The 23,777-nt window shown below is 41.8% G+C and overlaps 1 protein-coding gene across 1 annotated transcript; it reads right to left on the bottom strand.

Annotated features, from left to right (window-relative positions):
- Nucleotides 1–19,038: 19,038 nt before the first annotated feature.
- LOC145626368 (putative F-box/FBD/LRR-repeat protein At4g13965) lies at nt 19,039–21,089 on the bottom strand. Its single transcript, XM_081678789.1, has 4 exons — nt 19,989–21,089; nt 19,709–19,858; nt 19,291–19,614; nt 19,039–19,188 (listed from the first exon to the last, which is right to left on the bottom strand). Exons 1-4 carry the CDS (start codon nt 21,087–21,089, stop codon nt 19,039–19,041), a joined length of 1,725 nt encoding a protein of 574 aa, XP_081534915.1.
- Nucleotides 21,090–23,777: the final 2,688 nt, after the last annotated feature.

Below are 23,777 nucleotides of genomic sequence, written 5' to 3'. Positions count from 1 at the left end.
CAAATTGGATAATTATAAGCGTACATAGTGTTTGGGTCCAATTTAGTCCAATTGGGCCTAGTCATTAAATGATCCAATTAAAAGCCTCAGGTCAAGGTTCAACTCTCCAATTGTGCTAAAGTCAAGGTCAGTCCACCAGACATGTCAATTGGGCCCCGGCCCACATTCTCCACATGTGCTAAGGTATAAAAGCCTTCAATTCATTCATTTGTATACAACACGCAAAGCCTCAAGCAATTAATTCTCTTGCATAGCTTTCTCTCTCTACACATTGTACTGACTTTAGCATCGGAGGGGCCTTCCTCGGCAACACCCCCGAGGCTAGTTTACGTGTGTTTGCTGTGCAGGAAACCTTCGGCCCAACATCCCTTGGACCGAATCCAATCTTCACCACTTCAACGGGCCTTCGGCAAGGCCCCATTGTTTTCACCCGAAACAATTTGGCGCCGTCTGTGGGGAAGACTTTCAAAAATCTTTAAGCCAAATTTCTAATCAAAATCATCTTGCAATCATCTTAGTGGTAATGGCTAAGAACCGCAAGAGCAAAAGCCTCCATCAGGGAGCAGGCGAAAGGCCTAAAACTCCTACACCATCACCCTCACCGGACCGGAACTCTCCCAAGGGTGCCAGTTCGGGAGGAGGATCATACAGGGAGGATTCCCTTTCTCCCGTAATTCACAACTCTCATCAGAGGCCGAGTCCCTCTCGGTCTAGTAGAGATCAGTCCGGTCATAGGACTCATTCCGTGCCCCAAAGCCAACCATTGACCGTCCGCTCTCATTCCCACACTCAGCCGAGGACCCCTTTGACGGGGCCCAGCTCGGAGGAGGTGGCGAGAGCGCTGGCAGTGCTCATGGAGGCCATGAGGGCACAAAATATGCCTCCACCTCGCGATCGAATTCCTCCGCACACCCGGCATCAGCGGAGGAAGCTAGACCATGATGGTGGAAAACCTCCTTCCTTCCGGGAACTGGAAAAGTGGGAAGAGGATACCTGGAGAACCGAGAGAGAGAGGAAAGAGAACCCTCAATTTTTCTCACGATCCTCAACCTCTCGACCAGAAACGCATAAGAGCAGCAGCTCAGCTTCTCGGCTAGAATCTGCTCGCCGAGAACAACCTGAGACTGTTCGCCGAAGCGTTCTCGACCGACTCGGCGGCAAGGAACCGAGCGTGCACAGTCGCCTCTCGTTCCCTGCAGCCGAAGCCCAAACTTCCCAGCCAGGGACGAAAACCACTCCTACCTCTCTAAGAGGGCGGAGCGCGGTCCCTTCGGCCAGGAACAAGGGCAAGGCTGTGATGCTACCCACCAGTTCGCCATTTGAGCAATGGATACTGGAAGAGCACGTGCCCACGGTTAAAATACCGTCGCACATTACATATGATGGGACTTCGGATCCGAAGGACCACATTGCCTCATATGAGGCTCACATGCATCTTTGCCCCAGGTCCGAAGCGACTTGGTGCAAATATTTTCCAACCACTCTCAAGGGGGTCGCGCAAGCATGGATCTCCAAGGGAGTGAAACAAGGCTCTATAACAGGGTGGGACGATCTGTCCTCCAAATTTAGGAGCAAGTTTTCCACGGCAAACCGCCGATAGAAGACTACTGCAGAACTCATGGGTCTGCAACAGGGGGAGACCGAAAGCCTCCGAGACTACCTGACCCGTTTCAGCAACGAGTCATCCAGCATCTCTCAGCTGGACCAGGGGTTAGCCGTTTTTGCAATGCAGAATGGCCTTCAGCCTGGGAAGTTCCTAGACTTCATGGTCATGCATACCCCGCAGACCTTGGAGGAAGCTCTGAATGCCTCGGATAAATTCATCCGAGCCGAAGAGTGGAACAAAACAAAAACCCAACCTCAATCTGGGGGAGGGAAGCAAAAACAAACACCCTTGTCTGAAGGCCAAGGCCAGAGGACAAAGGGAAAGGCCAAGGCCTCGGAACAATCTTCGGCCAACGAGCCGAGGAAGGAAAAATCTGCCTCGTTCACAGGTAGATACGAGTCTTACACTCCGCTCTCTCTTCCACGCGCCAAAATTTACAGCGTGACGAAAGAAGAGCAGAGTTACCGAAAGCCGAGACCACTCCCAGAGTGGTATCAGCGAAAAAATAAAAATCAATGGTGCGAGTTCCACGAATCTCCGGGACATAACACTGAGGAGTGTATCCAGCTGAAGGACCAGATCGAAGACATGGTCCGGAAGGGATACTTAAAAAAATACATCGCGGATCACCGCGAGAAAAAGGAGGCCGAGAAGTCAGCAAAGGACTCTCGGCAAGACCTCGACTTCCCCCGGAAGAACAGTAAAAATGCGGAGGGAAAATTCTCTCCGATCAATGTTATCTCGGGAGGAATACGCTCTCGGAGGTAACACAAGCGACACCTTAGGGCTCTGACCCACCAGGTGAACAACGCCGACATTCAGCCTCCCCAGTCGCCGGTGCCGAACATGACGTTCACAGCCGCCGACTGCCGGGGGGTGACGTTCCCTCACGAGGATCCGTTGGTGATCATCGCCACGGTGGCCAACCACGACGTCAGCAAAGTCCTTGTTGACGGTGGCAGTGGAGCAAACATTCTATTCCGAAAGGCCTACAATCAAATCAAGCTGAAGCCCAAGCACCTTACGCCAGTACCCTACCCGGTATCCGGATTCAATGGGGCTTCAACTTACCCAGATGGGAAGGTGACACTTCCTGTCACCATCGGCTGCGATGAAGCAGCCAGGAATGTCATGACTGAATTTTTGGTCATTGACGCTCCTTCAGTGTATAACGTGATTTTGGGGAGACCCATAATTCACGAGATCCAAGGGGTCGTCTCAACTTATCATCAGCTGACGATTTACGTCTCAGACGCCGGCTTCCCCGAAAGGATCCAGGGCAGCCAAAAGGACGCCCGAAGGTGCAACTACCTCAAGCCATCCATTAGTCGCCCAGATGACGACGACAAGGATGAGGAGGAGAAAGAAAAAGAAAGAGAGCCAAGCACAAAAAAGCCGAAAGGCCTAAGCGCTTCGGCCCAAGGTTCTGTGCCCAGAGAAAAAGGGCCAGAAAGGGAAAAGGCTAGCTCTTCATCCGAGCCGAAAGACTCAGAGAGCCAGCCGAAGAACAGAAAGTCTGGGACGCCGGCTGACATAGACAGCAGGCCAGATTGTGAAGAGTCCAGTCCATCAACAATGGACATGGACCAGCAGACTGAAACGGTCGAATTGACCGAAGGAGACGCGGAGAAATGCGTAGCAATCGGGATGGACCTTGATCCGAACACCCGTTGTGAACTTATTCAGCTCCTTCGGGACAACAGAGATGTGTTTGCTTTCTCGGCAGCTGATATGCCCGGGATAAGTCCAAACCTCATCTCCCATAAGCTTAACGTTGACCCAACGTGTCGACCAATTAAGCAAAAGAAGCGGAGTTACTCTGCAAATAAGAACCGAGACATCGCAGCCGAGGTCAAAAAGTTGCTGGAGGCAGGCTTCATCGAGCCTTGTCAATATCCGGAATGGCTGGCAAATGTGGTGATGGTTCAGAAGGCCAATGGTACCTGGAGGATGTGCGTTGACTTCACGGACCTAAATAAGGCTTGTCCGAAGGATTTCTATCCCTTGCCGAGGATCGATCAGCTAGTCGACTCGACAAGTGGCCATGCCTTGCTTAGTTTCATGGACGCATTCTCAGGGTATCATCAGATCTTCATGCACCCCGACGATCGAGCAAAGACGGCATTCGTCACGAACGCCGGGGTGTACAATTATAAAATGATGCCCTTCGGATTGAAAAATGCGGGGGCAACCTATCAAAGGCTGGTGGATCAAGTTTTCGCCGATCAAAAGGGCCGAAACATGGAAGTCTATGTTGACGATTCGATCGTCAAAAGCAAAAAATCTGAGGACCATGTTAAGGACCTGGCTGAAACCTTCGCCACCTTAAGAAAGCATCAAATGAAGCTGAATCCGAAGAAGTGTGTCTTCGGCGTGAAGTCAGGGAAATTCCTTGGGTTCATGGTCAGCAAGAGGGGGATTGATGCCAATCCCTCCAAAGTCAAAGCAGCGCTTGACCTTCCCGAGCCGAAAACAAAGCGGGATGTTCAGCGGCTCACCGGAAGAATGGCAGCCCTTTCGAGGTTCATTTCCAGAGCTTCGGATAAGGGGTTACCTTTCTTCAAAGCCCTGAAACTCCCGAAAACAAAGGAGCTCGTTTGGGAGGAAGAGCAAAAAGAAGCCTTCAAGCAGCTTCGGGAGCATCTGGCTCAACTCCCAACGCTGGCTAGCCCAGCAGAGGGAGAAACTTTGTATCTGTACGTGGCTGTTAGCCCAGCCACCATCAGTGCAGTACTGCTGAAGGAAGAAAGCAAAATTCAGCAACCGATCTATTTCGTCAGTCACACCCTGACGGATGCCGAGACTCGCTACCCTCTACTCGAGAAAGTCGCCTTTGCGGTAGTGGTAGCGGCTCGGAAGCTGAGGCCCTATTTTGATTGCCATCAGATAGTGGTCTTAACTGATCAGCCGCTGGAAAAAGTTCTCGGCAAAGTTGAAAAATCTGGTAGGCTGGCCAAGTGGGCTTTTGAGCTCACCGAATTCAGCATCAGCTACCAGCCGAGGGCTGCCATAAAGGCTCAAGCTCTAGCGGATTTCTTGGCCGAATGCTCGTACCAAGAGACGCTAGATAATGAAAGGAAAGTCTGGACTGTGTTTACGGATGGATCCTCCACCGTAAATGGTTCAGGGGCAGGGGTAGTGATAACCTCTCCCGAAGGCAAATCCTTTGAGTATGCACTAAAATTTTCTTTCAAGGCTTCGAACAACGAAGCTGAATATGAGGCAGCAATCGCTGGCCTAGAGCTGTGCATCTCCCTGGAAGCCGAGCATGTCTGCCTGAAAACAGACTCTCAGCTAGTTGCATATCAGATCAGTGGCAGCTACGAGGCCAAAGAGCCCTCCATGATAGCCTATCTTGCCAAGATCAAATCAGTCATTGCAAAGCTGAGAACCTTTGAGGTTCAACTGATCCCAAGGGGTCAGAATACTCAGGCCGATGCACTCTCCAAACTTGCTAGTTCAACTCTCACTGAGCTGAACAGATCTGTATATGTGGAGGTGCGTCGAGAAAGAAGTGTCGACGAAGCACCTGAAGTGTGCTGCGCTGACCCAGAGCCCAGCTGGATGGACCCCATCCTAGCTTTCAAGCTTCGGGGAGAGGTTCCCGAAGATAGAATTTTGGCCTCCAAGCTGAAGAGAACCAGCTCAAGGTTCATCGTCTTCAGGGGGGAGCTTCTGAAAAAATCCTTCTCAGCCCCATTGCTGAAATGCGTGGGACCGACAGATGCAGATTATATCCTACGGGAGATTCACCTCGGCATCTGCGGGAACCACATCGGGGGAAGGACCTTAGCCCACAAGGCATTGAGGGCCGGATATTACTGGCCCACCATGATCTCAGATGCTAAGGAGCTGGTTCGGAAATGCGAAAAATGTCAAAAATTCGCACCAGTTATCCATCAGCCAGCTAGGGATCTTCAGCCGATTCTTAATCCACTCCCGTTTGCCCAATGGGGACTGGATATACTGGGACCATTTCCAGATGCTATGTACCAGAAAAAATGGCTGATAGTCGGTGTTGACTACTTCAGTAAATGGATCGAGGCCGAAGCAGCCTCGAACATTACAGAGCAAACTGTCAGAAAATTTATCTGGCAGAATATCATCACTCGTTTCGGCATCCCGAGAGTATTTGTCTTCGATCATGGGAGGCAATTCGATAACTTACCGCTGAAGCGGTATACAGATCAGTTCGGCATCAAACTGGCATATTCAGCGGTATGCCACCCGCAAAGTAACGGACAAGCCGAAGCTGCAAATAAACAGATCCTAAATGCCCTCAAAAAGAGGGTGGAGGATCAAAAGTCCAAGTGGCTGGAGGAGCTCCCAGGAACCCTTTGGTCCCTACGGACAATTGAAAAAGAGGCAACGGGCTATTCACCTTTTGAACTGGTGTATGGTGCCGAAGCCGTCCTTCCAGTGGAAATTGGCTTTGAGAGCTTACGAGTGCACCACTTCTCAGCTGAGAATGAGCAACTGATGAAGGAATCTCTCGATTTCCTCGACGAAGTAAGAGACTCAGCCCGAGACAGAATGGCTGCTTATAAGCAGAGAATCAGCAAATTTTACAACCGAAGGGTCCATGCAAGGCCCCTCAAAATTGGAGACCTTGTCCTTCGGAATGCTGCTGCAGTTCAGAAAGGCCGAATCCATGGGAAACTCTCAGCTACATGGGAAGGGCCCTACGAGATCAGTGATGAGCTTCAACCAGGGACATACCGACTTCGGCAGTTGGATGGAACTGAGTTGAAAAATCACTGGAACGCTGATGTACTGAAGAAATATCATGTGTAAACCCTTCGGGGCAGAACAATCTTTGTAAGTACATTTTGAATTAATGAAAGGCCTTGGAGCCACCATTTATATAAACATTTGCAACTTTTTATTCTTTCAAAGTTTTCTTTGTTCTATATACTCTTTAAGGGTTTTTATTCAGCCCCGTCTGGAACCTTCGCCTTCGGGTAACTGGGTTACGGATTGCTGACAAACCCGTCTTTTTAAAGAACACTGGTCTTCCAGCTGAAGTCAAGCTTCAGTAAGACTTGTTCTCCAAAGACATGAGTCCATGGACAAGTCTGGGATATTGCCTTAACTGAGCCTCGTATCCCAGAAAGCCATTATCCGAAACATTGCCTTCAGTTGGCCCTGTGTTTCGGATATCCATTTTTAAAGATAGACAGAAAATCAAGGATATCAGCAACTGTTGGAAATTTTTTATTCAGCCCTGTCTGAAACCTTCGCCTCCGGGTAACTGGGTTTCGGATTGCTGACAAGCTCGTCTTTTTAAAGAACTCCGGTCTTTCAGCTGAAGTCAAACTTCAGTAGGACTTGTTCTCCAAAGACTTGTTCTTCAGTCTGGGGTATTGCCTTAACTGAGCCTTGTATCCCAGAAAGCCGTTAGCCGAAGCATTGCCTTCAGTTGGCCCTGTGTTTCGGATATCCATTTCGGAAGTCAAACCAAGATCAGGAATAACATTGCCTTCAGTTGGCCCTGTAATCCAAAGATATGAATCTTCAGATTTCTGAGGGGGCAAGAGGCACTTCAAGCCGAAAGCTTTGTACTTCGCAAATTTTCGCAAAAATTTCTCAAGATCAGGAACATCAAATTAACGACTCATGCTCAGAAAGTGAGCTACAAGATTCAAATAAATCAAAAACTATGTCGGCAGCCGCCCACAAGCGGAAAATAACAGCTGCTGAAATACGTACAGAAACAAAAATAAACTGTTTGTACATCAAGGCAAGCTGAAGCAAAAAGATAAGGCAAAAAGAGATTCAGAAAGCGGCGAGTCTGAAATTAAGCGCATGTTGATCCGCAAGATTCTGAAGACGACTGCCCGATCCCCTATGCTTTAGTTGGAGGATCAGGCTGATCAGCCGGGCCAAGCCCCGGGGCAGTCTCGGTTCCAGCAGCAGAGGAGGCAGGTTGGGCCCTTGCCTGAGCTTCAGCGGCTCGCTGTTCAGCCTCCAACTCCTGCCGCTCAGCTTCCTCCTCGGCTTGTTCAGCCTGAAGGATCTCATGCTCAGCAGGAGTGGCATACAGCATGTGCGGATCTTCAGGGTCCTGAGCCCAAAGCGCACACTTGGACCAATCCAGCGAAGGCTCAGCATGGAGAGCCAACCTCCGAGCCACCTTAAACCCATTAATGTAGCCCATTTCATATTCTTCTTGGGTATAAAGGCGGACTTGGAGTAGGGCTTCAGCATCAGCCAACTTCTTTCGACCCTCCTCCAAATCCTTTTTAGATTTGTCTAACTCCTCTGAGAGTTTGGAGGAAGAAGTCTTCTGCTCATCAAGCTCCAGCTGGACATTGGAAGCTTCGGTTTTGGCCTGGGTCAGCTCATCTCCTTTGACTCTCAGCTGATCCTCCAACTCCTTCAGCTCCTGGTCCCGGTTTTCAGCAGCAGCTTGGGCAATAGAAAGGTGAACATCCCTAGCCTGTAGAGCCTCTTCAGCAGCCATCCTGCTGGCTTCAAGAGCTTCCAGCTTCCGCTGCACTTCAGCTTGTGCAGCAGCTCCTTCTTGAATTCGGATCTCTATGGCAGCTTTAAATTTGGAGATGTCCACTCCCATTTGCTCCTGAAGGAATTTCTCCCCTTCCATCAGCGGGGGAAAAACTTCCTTCTCCATAGCCGAGCAGAAGGTTTGAATGGCTTCAGCAGCCCTCTTTTCATACTCTTCGCTCTGCTGCTGCTTCTCTTCAGCAGCCTGCTGCTTCAGCTCAGCAAGCTTCGCCTCTTCCCGAGCGATTTTTGCCTCCTCCCAGGCATGCTCCAGCTTGTCTTGGAGGGCGTCAATCAACTCTACAGTAAGAGTCTGATTGTGCACAACATGTTCGCAGGGGCACATCAGTCAAAATAAATAAAGTAATAAAGAAGAGCTGAGTGAAAGCAAAGCAGCTAAAAGGTTAAATACCTGCATCAGCAAACGCTGGTTGTCTCTTGCAGGGTCAGGGACCCTTCGGCTGGATTCTCCCATCCCAGCCGTGGCCTTCAGCGACCACACCCTTGCTCGGTCCACTTCGGACAGGCTAGTCAAGTCGCCGAAGTAGCCTGCAGCCCCTTCACGGTTCTGACCCCAAATTCGTTCCCAAACAGGTTCTAGGACTGTGATACGGGGGGCCGAGAAACCCAAATCTCCAGAGTTCAGCGTCTGGAATGAGGGAAAGGAAGAAGAGGGAACCTCCTGAATCTTCTCAGGTTCAGCATGACCTTCTCCTTCGGCGGAGCCCAGTTGATCTCCACCAGGGTCAGCAGCAACGACCTTCTCTGCTTCCTCCCCCAGATCAGGTTGACGAAGAAAAGTGTCAACCTCCCTATCAATATCATCTGAGAAGCCTTCAGCAACCGGCTTCTCAGATTCTTCAGAAGGGTGTCCCTGAACCCCCCCCTTCGGATCAGGAGTTTTTTGGTCCACCTCCATCTCTTGAGTTTCGGGAGGTGGAGGGGGGGTTTGAGGACGCGGAGCTTCCGGCGGAGGGGGAGCCCTCGGCGAGCGTCTACCTTCATCAGGCTCCCGTATGAGGATGCCCCCAGTAGGCCTCATCCCCATCTGAAACTGCCGAGGCCCCAGCACGGCCAACCTCCTCCTTCTCTTTGCTAAGGGCTGCTCGTCCATTTCTTCAGATTCTGACGAAGATGGATCTTCAGAAGGAGCAGGCGCCTTTCCTTCTCTCCTTCCGCTCCCTTCCTCAGACTGCAGAAAGGGGGGGCAGCAAAGGATGAGTAAAAAAAAAAAAAAACCCCAAGCAAGCCAGGAACTTACTGGAACCCTCGGCTGAACTCCAGGAATAGGGATATCCCTCCCAGCAGCACCAGACGTCCCAACACCTCCTTCTAAGGAGTTGATTACTCGGGACACGTCAGCTGCTGTTTGAGCAGCCTGTGCTTCCTCAGGTAGTAAAGGCCGAAGGGGATCTCGCTTCTCCCACCAAGGCTTCTGCTTGGTGTATTCGGCAGCGGCTTCAATCTGAAGACCCGTTTCGTGCAGATGCAGCGGACGGTTCTTCGGAGCTGTGATTGCCGGAGCCCGGTCTAGAATGACCCTTTCAGCGTTCACCCCGAGCCGGTTATAATCAATTCCCGAGGTAGCTTCGCTCAGCTCTGAAAGGAACAGACGAAGGTTAGACTAAGGGAATAAGCATCAAAGGCAAATCAAAGTTGATTAAGTTAAAGTCCTCGGCCCCAGCCGAACATACTTACCACCCCTGTACTTTCGGCTGAGGCCGACAACTGCCAACATCTTCTCTTGGAAGATGTAATGGTTATCCGGAAGCCATCTGGCCGGGAGAGTTTTCATTCGGCCAACTCCCCCGGGGTTATTCTGCTTCCCGAAGAAGCTCATTTGCTCGTAACTCGGGTGGCTAGTGGCATCAGGGTCCTCAGGACCCAAGTCTTGCATGTTCGGATCAGGCCTGGAGAGGTATCGGGGAGCTCCGAAAAAGTATGGATGCTCCGGATCAGCGGGAACTCTCACCCAGACCCATTGACCCCTCCAATCCTTATCCGAGGAGTCGTTCGGCCACATTGTCAGATATTGGGGGCGACTCTCTATTCGCCACCAGCCCGAAGACCCGTGTTGGCCATACACGCTCTGGAGGTTCTGCACTAGCTAATGCATCTTTCGGAAGCAGTGCAAATTCGGTTCAAAAGCAAAAAACCGACACACCCAGAGATAAGTCATCACCCGCCGAATGCTAACGGGTGTTAATTGGCACAGGGAGATCCTGTACTTTATTAAAATGTCCCTGACAAAGGGATCCAAAGGAAACCGAAGCCCGTATTGCAATTGCCGAGTGTACACCCCTACATACCCAGGAGGGGGACGGTGAATCCTGTCAGTCGGCGAGGGCATTCGGCACCAATGCCCATCCTCTTCAAAAATGCCGTAGTGCAACTCAACTTGCTCGGCGAATCGGTAGGTTTCGGCATGCCGAACCCACCATGAGTAGGGAGTATTTCTCACCATGGCTTCCTGGGCCTCGGCGTCCTGCCATTCAGCATGCCCAGGAAGCAGGTCCCAGAGCACAGGGGGCAAATCCTCAGCCTGCCCGGCCTGTTCTCTCTGCTCAGGTTGCTCCGCCTCGCCGCCCTCGGCGTCTCGCTGAGGTGGCGCGGCGTTCAAAGGAACTGCCGGAATCCCTCTTTCCGGGTCTTCACCGGCTCGTTCCCCGTTCCAAACGTCGGCGCGGTCACGGGGATCCCTAGCCTGACCCCGTCGACCCGACTGACGCCTCCTTTCTCGAGCCATAATCGAATTCAGAGAAGGAAAGAAGGGAGAAGAAGAATTTCCCCAAAAAAAAAAAGGGTAAGAAAATCGAAAAAACTCGGAGAAAATTACCTTCAAATTGGACGGAATACGCCGGTCAAATCGGTGGAAGCGGTGGATTTGAGTCTCGAACTTGGATTCGAAAAAGGTACGCTGGAGATTCAGAGCGAAGGTGGGTTTGCGCGAGAATTTGAGTGTAAGTTGGTGAAGAAATGAGGGTGAAATGCGAATCGGACCTTATAATTCCAGGAAGGAGAATCCCAAAGGTCGAAAAGTTCAAATTTCTCTTAAATGCCTCCTTAATTAACCGTTAAACACTCTCTCTCTTGATTAACCGCCCACTATCCACTCCACTTCCTGTTAATTATCCAAATTACAGTTATTTCATTAATAACTGTTTAAAAATTCAAATCTTTTGATTTAATTAAATCATTCACTTCCCTCCATTTTTTATTGGAATCAAACCCGACCCGTCATCCTTCCAAATAGGGTCTGGGGGGCAAGTTGTTTGGGTCCAATTTAGTCCAATTGGGCCTAGTCATTAAATGATCCAATTAAAAGCCCCAGGTCAAGGTTCAACTCTCCAATTGTGCTAAAGTCAAGGTCAGTCCACCAGACATGTCAATTGGGCCCCGGCCCACATTCTCCACATGTGCTAAGGTATAAAAGCCTTCAATTCATTCATTTGTATACAACACGCAAAGCCTCAAGCAATTAATTCTCTTGCATAGCTTTCTCTCTCTACACATTGTACTGACTTTAGCATCGGAGGGGCCTTCCTCGGCAACACCCCCGAGGCTAGTTTACGTGTGTTTGCTGTGCAGGAAACCTTCGGCCCAACATCCCTTGGACCGAATCCAATCTTCACCACTTCAACGGGCCTTCGGCAAGGCCCCATTGTTTTCACCCGAAACACATAGTATTAGTATATAGTTCAATTACGACCCAAATTAATGGTATTGTACTAATGTGAAAGTAAACCCTAGATTATACAAATTCCGATCCAATGAATAAAAAAAAAAAAACCATACCTCAAAAGAAGGGTGTAGCGTGAATAGAATCGATCTGAATTTGCAAGGCAAAAGCTTGAAGTCTATATATTAATTATTGAGCAATCAGAATATACGTAGTATATAATATTGAGGGTATGGCAAAAGTCATAAGGAAAATACCTAATTAACTTTTAGAAAATAAATCAAATAATGTAAATTTTTGTTTATTTGAAGGAAAATAATATTATCTTGGAAAACAATATAAACATTAGGTTATTTTAGATTTTAACACCTGCTAAAAACACGAAAATGGTTTTTAACACCTCAAAAAAAAAAAAAAAAGGGTATTAACACTATACAAATTTCCAAAAAATTGGTATTACCACCACTTAACGGTTTCCGTTAAAAAATTCCGTTAAATGTGGTCCACAGTGACACGTGTCACTATTTTATTTGTTTAAAAAAAATTAAAAAAAAAATTTTAAAATTAAAAACCTAAAACTACCCCAGCCACCCCAGCCCCACCCACCGAGCCACCACCGCCGTCCCCTAACCCACCCCCTTCCGGCGTCCGGCGTCCCAGAGAATGCCCGGCGCCGGCGACCCCACCACCCTTTCCTCCACCTACGCACCCCACCCCTTCCCCATTTTTGTTTCCCGACCCACAACCCCGAAACCACCCTAAACGGGTTTTAGGGTTTCGTTTGGGGTGTTAGGGAATGGATTAAGGGAGGGGGATAGGAGAGGGAGGGCGTTTTCGGGGGAGGAGGAAGGGGAGGAGGGGCGTTTTCCGGGGGAGGGGGCGTTTATGGTGGTTTCGGGGTGGTGGGTCGGGAAACGAAAATGGGGAAAGGGAAGGGGTGGGGTACGTAGGTGGAGGAAAGGGTGGTGGGGGTGGGGTCGCCGGCGCCGGACGATTCTCTGGGATGCCGGACGCCGGCAGGGGGTGGGTTTGGGGACGGCGGTGGTGGCGCGGTGGGTGAAGCTGGGGTGGCTGTGGTAGTTTTAGGTTTTTTTTTATTTTTTTATAATTTTTATTTTTTGTTTTTTAATTTTTTATTAATTTTTTATTTTTTGGCCAATAACAAAGCAACACGTGTCTATATGGCCCTACAAAGAAATTACCGGAAAAATAAAAAGGATGTAAGGTGGAACAAAGTACAAGGAGATCAACTCAATTAAATTTAAATTTAATTAATAAATTATTTGAAATTAAAAAAGACAACTAGAAATAATAACATGTCAAGTCGTCTAGTCGAGCTAGTTACCCAAACACGAACTCGAGCATCATAAGCATATTAAGCGAGCACACCCTAACTTTTTTTTATAGCACGCCCTAACTAATACGGAATAAATTTAAGAAGCCATGCCCAAATAGGCAAATAATGCCCAATTGCTAATTCCAATTTCAAAGACGCGCGCTAACTCTTATTGTTTTTCAAAAACTTGGAATAATAACAACTGAGTTTGTTATTTCTCCTTTCCTCTCTATAAAATACTCTATTCAACTTCTCTCTCAAAAATCTGTTATTCTCCAAACACCACTCTCTCTCTCTAAACACCTCTCTCTCTCTCTCTCTCTCTCTCTCTCTCTCTTCAACTTCTCTCTAACATCGGCAACAATGGAGGAGAAATTCGAGAATATACCAGCTACATCCACCGAAACAGACAAGAATTCTGCAATTTCTCAAGATACACTGGAAATTTCTCAAGAAACAGAGATGAAAACTTCTCTAGAAGTCGCTGAAATGGAGGTAATCTCTCAAGAAGAAGCTCCTGTGATAGAGGAAGAGAAGCTTGCCGAGTTCACCGATTTACTCCAAGAATTACTCACGGAATCGGACGAGGAAAAATTGAGTAGTTTTCTAATCACTTACTGGATTTATTTTTTTGATTGTTTATCTAATTGGAACAAACAAAAAATTCATAACGTTTAATTTAATTACAGCTCAAGTGGCTGAAACGGAAACGATTTCTCCTCAAAAAACAGAGAGAAATGAGGCTAACTCTGGAAAAGCAGAGGAGAAGATGATTTCTCCTCAAAAAACAGAGAGAAATGAGGCTAACTCTGGAAAAGCAGAGGAGAAGATGATTTCTCCAGAAGATGCTGCTAAAATGTCGCAGAAGAGGAAGATCGATGCTCCCATGGAGGACAGAAGACCTGATAAAGTCACTAAAATGGAAGAAACCGAGAAGAAGAACCAGACAACCTCTCAAGAAATGGATATGGCAATCTCTTCAGAAGAAGCCACTCCAGCGGCAGAGAAAGAGAATCTTGAAGTAGATAACAACTTCGACGATTTAATCGAAGAATTCGTCGCGGATCCAACTGTAGAATCGGACCAGAAAGAATTGGATGATATTAGTAAGTTTTGTAACCCTTACTCATTTATTTTTCAGTTTTTCTTTGATGGTTTATATATTTGATTAAACATCCTAGGGTTCGTCTGAATGTGTTTGATTCAAAGATTTTTATTGATTAAGTTGAATTTATTACTTGAATAAATCATAACTTATGATTTAATTATTTTATTTGAATATATGAAATTGTGAGATTGTTAGTTAAATCGGTGTTAGTTTGATATAAGCAACTAAATTGTGATCTCTGAAATTTACTGTTTCATGATTATTTTTATTGCCTTAATTGTGTTTGTGTACTAGTCAATTTTCCAATTTGTTACTGTATTAAATTCTAGCTTTAACAATTAATAATACTACAAATTAAATTTTAACTAGTTTTATTGAGGAAAAAAAATTAGGAGTGATTAATTGATGTTAATTCGTATTATTCATCAATTGATATCAATAAAGAAGTCATATGTTATACGTAATACATCACATAACATGCAATTTCTTCTATAGCTTATTTCTCTAAGAAAATAACATGCAATTTTGATTTTTGAATAGTGGCGTGCAGGGCTGAAGATTTTTTTGAGAACACTATTAGTATAGAGCTGTCTGTTTACCAGTGTTTTAGGCAAGCACTTGAGTCCGGAAACAGTGAAGTTCTCCGTCATGTGCTCGAACCTCATCGACCTTTCGCAGGGATTCTGATGATATTCTGTCTACATTACCACAAGAAGGAAAAGAGTAAACAAGTGGTGCTGACAATTCTCAAGGAATACTTGATAGAGAATGGATCAATCGATGTGGTTGGATTTGTCAAGAAGTATGAGTTAGAGGAGAGTTTTACTGCACTGACTACCTTGCAGCGTGGTTTGTTACTAGTGATGTGCATTTTTGTGAAGGCAGGGAAAGATAATGAACCTGTTAACATTGTTGCAGAAGCTATTCTAGATGCTTATGATGCACAAGTATGGGGAGATGAAGCATTCGAGACTCTATATCGTTTTTTGAGGTGTCCAGACAAGACTTTGAAGGCTGTGGGATTGACCTTTGTAACTGCATTCGCCAAGCTTTGCACATATAGAGCCAGACCAGATTTGACAGCGGTGCTCTATAAAAAGCAGAATTGTTGAAACTGTGAAGGAGATGAACGAATACCGGTTAACTATTCAACGATGTGCTAAGGCCCTTGAAGCAATGCCGTTGCCATCAGAGAGTTCGTCATAATTTTACTCGAAATTTATAGTACATGGAAATGGTTCGTTGTGGAAACTGTCCTTGGGTGCTATAGCTGTGGATACTTGGAAGTGTTAAGTGTATAGAAACTTTGCTTTTTGGTATAAATTTTGGAGTTATGAGCATCTATGTTAGTTGATGTTCATAACTGAGGTAGAAAATTGAGGCTAGCTGATGTTTAGTAGTGTCTATAGTAAGACTGTAAGAGTCATATATAGATGTTGGTATAGTATGACTATTTGATAATTGTCTAAATCATGTCTAATGTAGTAAGACTGTAAGAGTCATATATAGTAAGACTGTAAGAGTCATATATAGAGTCATATATAGCCTGCTTAACATTCTTAATGTTGCTGGATTCAATATCTTGCATTATAATGGTATAAAAGTATGTAGTATATAGTTTCTGTTATTCATTGTTTTTTTGCTCAAGTATAATGTTGCATTGCATTGCTTTGTTGTACCTAAAATAATGAATGCGGTGTACCACTTTTGAAAGATTCATGATATGTCAGATAATTCCAATTATTAGTGATTATACTTTTGTATGCGCTACTGTTGATCAGGATTGCTAATTACTATGTGGTAAGCTAGTACATTATTATCTGATGTGTATCAACTGAAAAATATGAGGATTTACCTGGAAAGTGAATAAAATCAAATTTATGGACAATCTAGAAAGCTTTGAATTGAACTCCCAATTCAAGGGCCTCGTTTACAAGATTTGATGTTGGGTCTTGGGACGTGTTAGTAGTAAGGTATATTCGATGTAGAGATAAAACTACAAGAGCGTAGATTTTGAAATATGGGTAGCTTTTTAATGTTTGACCTAATTAAAAAAAGCTATAGGCTTGAGTCCGTTAGAAATGTTTATAAGTTACCTTGTGTGAAACTCAAATAGTTTTTTTTAATTTAAATACAATTTTTTTAGTAATAATTAATAAATGTGTAGTTTATATATACTCGTATCATCATATATGTATTACTCACAGGACAAATAAAAAGAGAAGGCATTATACACTTTTTAAGGACTCCTACACTTTTACTTAGACGTGATAAATTATAAGCTACATGACTATCTAAGATTGACTTAGTCAACCAAGATAAAAATTAACTCGATTAAACTTTGACTCGAAACTTTAACGAGTAAAATTGAGCTACTACATACATACCCATACACGACCCGACTAGTCGACTAGCATCATAAGCACACCCCTTGTCTCACTCAGAACATAATTATGCAAAAGCCCAAAATAATGTGGACAAAACAAAAAACTCCTGAAAATTTAAAAGACGCGCGCTCATTCTCTCTCTGTCTAAGTTGTTAAAGATTTCAAACTAATTTGGAGTAAATGAAAACAGAGTTCGTTACAATTTGTTATGCCTCCATATCTCTCTATAAATATTAAATATTCTACTTCATTCTCTCTCACCTTCAACTTCTCTCTCTAAAATCAACTCAAATCCTCTCACTTCTCTCTAAAATCAGTTAATCAAAGTCGCTCAACTTCTCTCTCTAAAACCAGCAACTCAACCTCTCTCTCTAAAACCAGTTAATCCGCAATGGAGGAAAACAGACCAGAAAAAGTTGCGAAAACGGAGGAGAATTCGACAATTACTCAAGAAACAGTGAAGAAACAGGAAACCTCTGAAGAAAACGCTGTAATGGAGGATAAGAAGATAATCTCCGACGAAAAAGCTGAAATGGCGGTTGATCAGAAAACAGAGGAGGCTGATTCTTCTCAAGGAAAAGCTCCAATGGCGGAAGATCAGATTGAATTCCGTGATTATGATGAAGCATTTGATAAATTTCTCTTGGAAAAATGGCCGGCAATTGAGACGAATGCTGATCGTATGTTTTCAAACGATTTTCTAAATTTCTTTTCCAGTTAATCTAAATTGTATAAATAACAGTAAATTCGGTATTGAATTATGTCAAATTCAGTTGATGAAATTATGTTGTGTTAATTTTATAATTCTTGAGGATTACTCAATTTACGACTATATATTCAGTTGATGAAATCATATCGTAATTAATTTAACAGTACTCAATTTTTTTTGCACGGGTAAGCATTGATGAATTGTTGTTATGTTGAGAGCTAGGATCGAATTGAATAAATAACCTAGTGTTAGTTCTTGAGGAAAACAGAAAATTCTTGATTGGATTCAATTGATGAAATTATGGTGTGTCACTCAATTTACGACTATATTTTGTGTTGTGCTATATTTCATATTTGTACTAGTTGCATTATTCGTAATTTTCCATTAGCGATTAATAGTTTCAGGATTATAATATTTAAGAGTTTTCTTGAGAAAATAGAGAGATTGATCAACGGTTGATGTTATTTTTTATCAATTAATTAATTGACTATGAAGAAATCAGATCGTAATTAATTTTTTATATGTAAAGGTTGTTATCTTGAGAGCTGAGATGCTATATTTCGTGTAAGGTTAAAATCATATTGCAAACTTAGTTACAAATCATATACTCTATGTTTTAATCTGTTATATGCAATCATGAATCATCATTTTATATATATAACTACAGTATATATTTCTATTGAATTTTTTGTATAGAAATATGAGCTATTTATTTCTGATTTATTTATTTATAAATTTTTAACAGAGAGTTGGGCCGTTGCTGATCACTTTTTTATGAATTTGGACGCTCTTGATGTTTATACTGCTTACACAAAAGCTCTCCGATCGAAGAACATTGAAAAACTCGGTCGTGCGCTCGAAACACATGGAGAGTTCTCAGGGATATTAGTGATTTTATGCATGCAATGCTACAGGAAGTGTAAAAAGACAGAATTAAATGTCTTACAAGAAATCTCTATAAATATGTGATAGAATCGGAGCTTGATGTCTGTGGTTTCACTGAAAAATATGATAACTATGGCTTATTAAAGAATTTTCAGCCGACCTTGCAACGCGGAATGTGGCATGTGATGTTCATTTTTGATCAGGCAGCTGATGTTGATAAACCAGTGGACATGGTGGCAGATACAATTGTAGATGCTTATGAATCACAGCTTTGGGGTGAAGAAGTTTTCTCTACTCTATACAACTTTTTGAGGTTTCCAAACGTGAGTGTACTAAGGGTTGCCTTCGTCGTAGTTACTGCCTTGGCAAAGATTTGTAAACAGGAAAGCAACCAAAAACTGTTGATGGTGATCCACAAAACCAAGATCGTTGAAGCCGTTTCCAAAATCGTTGAAGTCGAAAAGCGTGCAGTACTCTGTGCTAAAGTGCTAGCAGACATGTCAGATCCATCTGAGAGTGTGTCTTTGATTGCTGCTGATTCTGCTTCTGGTAAAGCAACTGAATTGGAGAAGCAGGTACAATGACTGCATTATTTTACTCGAAATCAAATCGTGGTTGAACGTGGAGACTTTAGCTGGGGATCATATATGGAAGAGTTACATATATACCTGTAGAGAAACCTTACCTTTGGTACAAGTTTTAGAGCTATGTTCGTCTTTGTTACTTGATAACTGTCTATAGTATGTAGTAGAATAATGAGGCTAGCTAAAAGCTTTTGATAAGCGTCTTAGTAAGAGTTAGAGATGGTATAGTATAAACTTAGACTATGTTAGCTGATAACTATCTTTAGTATGTAGTAGAATAAGCCTGTTAACATTCTCTCTGTTATTGCTTAGTTGAGGTGCAATATCTTGAATTCTTGGTATAAATAATACAACTGATAAAAGTATATACTTTGTCGTAACAAAATTTGCCTTCTCACAATAAACATAAATTCTGAAATCTTAATTTTCAATCCTAAAACAATATGATTGTCCAATTTCAAATGAAAACAATCCTATTTATTATAGAATCACCACATCAACACCTCCTCGAATTCGTTTTGCAAGATCCTCTGCTTTTCTTCTCCATAGGCTGATATGTTCATACAAAATCATATTTGCAAACTCCACATGCATGTGTGTATTTCCACCGACTTGAGGCTGATGAGGATCAAAAATGAACTTGTTAAGCATGGGAGCATGCTCGGCCAGAAAAAGTGCTAGATTCGCCTCTGATTCAGTTCCTGAAAAACGAGCAAACTCTACAACAGAAAGGTGCTTATGGGCACGTATTGTTTCAATTTCAACATCACTTTGTACAAACTTCGCCGGCCATGATATTCCATAAATGGGAAGAAGCTACAAAACAACATCAAATGATAGATAGACCAACCACCATTACATGATATCTTACACATTTATTTTATTTGTAAGGTCAAAACAAAAATTTTACCTTCAATTTTAAGGTGTGCAATACTGGACATGCCTTAATGAAAGGGATCAAAGCAAGAAGATTGTCTTTTCCATTGTCTGAAAGCATTACATATATCTCCAATTGCTTAACATTAGGAAAACTCGGAAACTTAGTTGGAAGAGATTTTTCCTGCGTACAACATTGGAACAACCCAAATCCAATTGAATGTTAAAAATAAGAGACAATAATACCATATAATATATAAGTAATTCATTTTGACACATAGTAATTAAAAAGAGTTAAGCATCCGACGACTAACCTGTAGAGACCAGGAAAGAGAGAGTTGCACAAGCTGATTAGAAAATTTTGAAAAGACGTTCAATTTGTGCTCGTGATACCAATATCCACCCTCAAAGGTTACATTTACAAGTGCCGGAACACTAGTATATTGTATTTTTGTATCAACACCCATGAATTTAAACCAAGTAAGATTTGGAGCTGAAATCTGAATTGATTTAATGTTGGCACAACCATATAACTCTAAGTGTTTCAGCTTAGAGGAGGCAACAACAACTTGTGTTTTAGGAAAAGTCCATACCGATCCACACAAGTAAAATTCACAATTCTTGACGGTTAGACGATCAAGATTAAGACAGTTTGACAAAACATGTTCAACCACATCTCCCTCGACTACTAATGCTTCCAAGTGAATAGTTTTGAGGGTAGTAATTCCATTATTATTGGAGAGAACATCCTGTCGAATTATGTAAGTATACTTATTCGTAATACAAAATCCCGTATCATGTGACAAGTTCAACTCCAAGTTGCTTACATTTTTGCTTAAGGCCATAGCTATCCACTTATCAATATGAGCAGTATTCCATCGTCGTCGTCCATTAAGAGGAAAATGAATTCTGAAGGTGCTTAAATGCGAGGCACGATTCCCAGTCATAACCTGATTAACCCATTTACAATATCTATCTCTTTCATAATCAAATGGTCTGGGAAAAGGGCAGCGGATCAAATGAAAATTAGGGTGTTCGAAATCAAGATGAACTAAATTAGTCCAAACATATCTCCACCTTTTGGAAACAAGGCTAGTTCTCCCAGCAGATTTCATATCCACAAAAGATAGCAAGTACAACAATGCATCATCAGGCAAATCACTAATTCTATCCACATTACTATTATTATTATTGATTGATAACTTAACCTCATTAACATCATCGTTTTTTCTCCTTCTCTTTGAAAAGTTGTACAAGTCTTCTGAGGTAACAACCTTTTTATAAAATCCATAGTCCTTCAAATTCCTTTCAGCAAGAATTGCTTTGGCTTTATCAAGAAGAAAAGAATTACATTTTAAAGCTCCGAAAATGATCGAAAAACAGCTTGGGATATAATCATCCCTTGGCGAATCCATATTCGAGAATACAACTGCCTCATTAATGAAAAACATAAAAACTAATTAGCAACTAATTAGCAACATAAAATTAGTGTTGAAAATTTGCAAACAATTCGATAATTATAAGCAATTTTTTTTGTTTTAATTTAATATCAGTATGTATAAAGTATTAGTATATAATTCAATAGTCCAAGAACCCTAAATTAGCTACACAGAGGATTTGATTAAATTAAAGAGAGATAAAATTAGATAAAATGTAGTTTGAAAGTAAACCATGGATTATACATATTCCGATGATTAAAAAACAAAACACAAAAAAAAAAACAAAGCATACCTCAATAAAAGAAGGTTATGTAGCGTAAAAAATATCGATCTGAAATTGCAAGGCAAAAGCTTGAAGGCTATATATTCTTAGGAACGATAGAACATGGCAAAATATATATTCTTATTGTGCATCCAACATATATACTCCTTATAATAAGAGATTATAGCAAAAAAAAAAAAAAAAAAAAAAAAAAAAATCAGAAAAATGCAAATCCGTTCTCCGTATCTTTTTGTTTATTTATTGAAGGAATAAGGAAATAATAACATATACAATCCTAATTTTTTTATTTTTTTTTTGCCGGTAAAAAACAACACCAGTAATAATCGGATTTAAATCATTAAATTTTTTAATTTTAAGAAAAATTGACGAATGAGATTTATACCGGCACATATTCTTTCAATTTGAACATCTTTATTTTGACTAACGGAAAAAAATATTACTATTTAAGTTTGGAATTAAAATTAAAAAATCAATCGCTTAACGATTGAGATTTGAATAGTTTAATTTTATGTGCATAAAAAAAAAATTACAACTGGTGATTTAGTATTTGAATAGTTTAATTATTTAGTATTTGAATTATTTAATAAAGCAAAAAAAGTTATCTTTTTACATTCTAATCACTGACAAAGGAAATACCATATTTATAATTTGGTTATTAATTTAATTTTCATATAAATTACATAAAATCAACATTATCACATAAAGTTACATTATAAATTACATAAAATTAACAAAAATTCGACACGGGCTCAAAATCGCCTTTGAAGCATTAATGACTTAATGCGTCGAGTTGTTAGATGGACAACTTGTTATTTGACTCGAAAGCTCGTGAGAAAGTTGAATATTTTTATATAATTAAAATATAAATTTTTATATAGTAATATTAAATATTTAATCAAATTAAGATATTTTAATTTAATTACTATATATATTTTTATAGTAATCTTTAATAAATACAATGTATGTATTTCGTAATTTATGTTCCATCCATTTTTTTTTTAATTCTCGTAATACTATGTATTGCGTATTGCACAAAATTTTAGGAAAATTATACGTTAAAAATCATACCGAATTCAGTGATTTTTTTACTCACAAATTATAATATGAACTATACGAGCATTTCATAGGAGAGAGAAATTATATGTATAAAAAAAAAGTGCTATGCAGACTAACCTATTTCAAAGACGCGCGCTAACTCTCTCTTATTTTATTCAAAATCGAATCAAATACTCAGAGTTTGTTATTCCTCCTCATTTCTCAACCCCTCTTTCTCTCTCTTCAGCTTCTCTCTCTAAAATCAGCAACTCAAATACACTCAACTTCTCTCTCTAAATCAGCTAACCAACAATGGAGGAGAATAGACCAGCTAAATTCGCTAAAACGGAGGAGAAGACTCAAGAAACAGAAATGGCGGATCATCAGAAAACAGAGGAGCATCACGATTCTTCTCAAGAAACACAGGAGAAGACCAAAATCTCACCAGAAGAAGCGAAGGAGAAGAAGAATATCTCACCACCTAAAATGGCGGAGCAGCAGATTACTGAGATTGATTTTGAATATTATGATGAAATCGATCATGTATTCAATGAATTCCTCGCTGAAAAAAGTTTAATCGAAGAAAATGACGCTGATCGTAAGTTTAATTTTCTGATGCTTTCAGAATTTCATTTCCAGTTTTTACGATTAACTAATAATATCAAGATTTAAATTAAATAACCTAGTGTTAGTTCTTGAGGAGATCACAAAATTCATGAATGATGTTATTATTCAATTGATTTCAGGTTACTAGCTTATAATCTACTTGTTTCTAAGTAAAAATTAGGGTTCTTAATCAAGGAAAAGAAAAGATTTATGATCGATTTTGTTATCAAGACAATAATTATTTTTAATATACTCCGTTTGAAGTATGTTAGTCGTATAATAAGAACATTATATGATATAAGCAAATTTTGATGTTACTATGAATATATTGTTACTTGTTAGTCGTACAATCACACTAATTACTTGTTAGTCATTTTTGATACAAGCATATTAATATGTTAGTCATTATACTTGTATATGCAATTCGTGTTATACTACAACTATATTAGATGAAATCGGGAAAAAATGTATGATAAGATCCAAGTGTCCGGTTCGATGATTTAGACACGACCACACGGGACACAACAATCATTATACGTGTATATAAATATATAATTATATACGGAATAGTAAATATATTTGTAAAGAATTTTATAGAAAGGAATGTGAAATTAATTATTTCTTATTTATTTTTGATTTTTTTATTACAGAAAATTGGATCTCTGTTGATGAATTATTTCAGAAAATTGGAGCTTCGACTGTTCTTGCGTCTTATAAAGAAGCCCTGGAATCCGGAAACA

The sequence above is a fragment of the Chenopodium album genome, chromosome 4, assembly GCF_948465745.1.
Source record: "Chenopodium album chromosome 4, dcCheAlbu1.1, whole genome shotgun sequence".
NCBI lineage: Eukaryota > Viridiplantae > Streptophyta > Magnoliopsida > Caryophyllales > Amaranthaceae > Chenopodium > Chenopodium album.
The sequence above is the reverse complement of the archived record's forward strand: the minus strand, read 5'-3'. Positions and strand labels throughout refer to the sequence as shown.

What these genes read in the sequence shown, in the direction of transcription:
- LOC145626368 (XM_081678789.1), bottom strand. Translation starts at nt 21,089, where the DNA reads ATGGATTCGCCAAGGGATGATTATATCCCAAGCTGTTTTTCGATCATT. An exon ending in CTCTTTCCTGGTCTCTACAG is followed by an intron (nt 19,859 to 19,988) that starts GTTAGTCGTCGG and finishes TGTTGTACGCAG; the next exon opens with GAAAAATCTCTTCCAACTAA. An exon ending in TTCGAGGAGGTGTTGATGTG is followed by an intron (nt 19,189 to 19,290) that starts GTGATTCTATAA and finishes TATTGTGAGAAG; the next exon opens with GCAAATTTTGTTACGACAAA.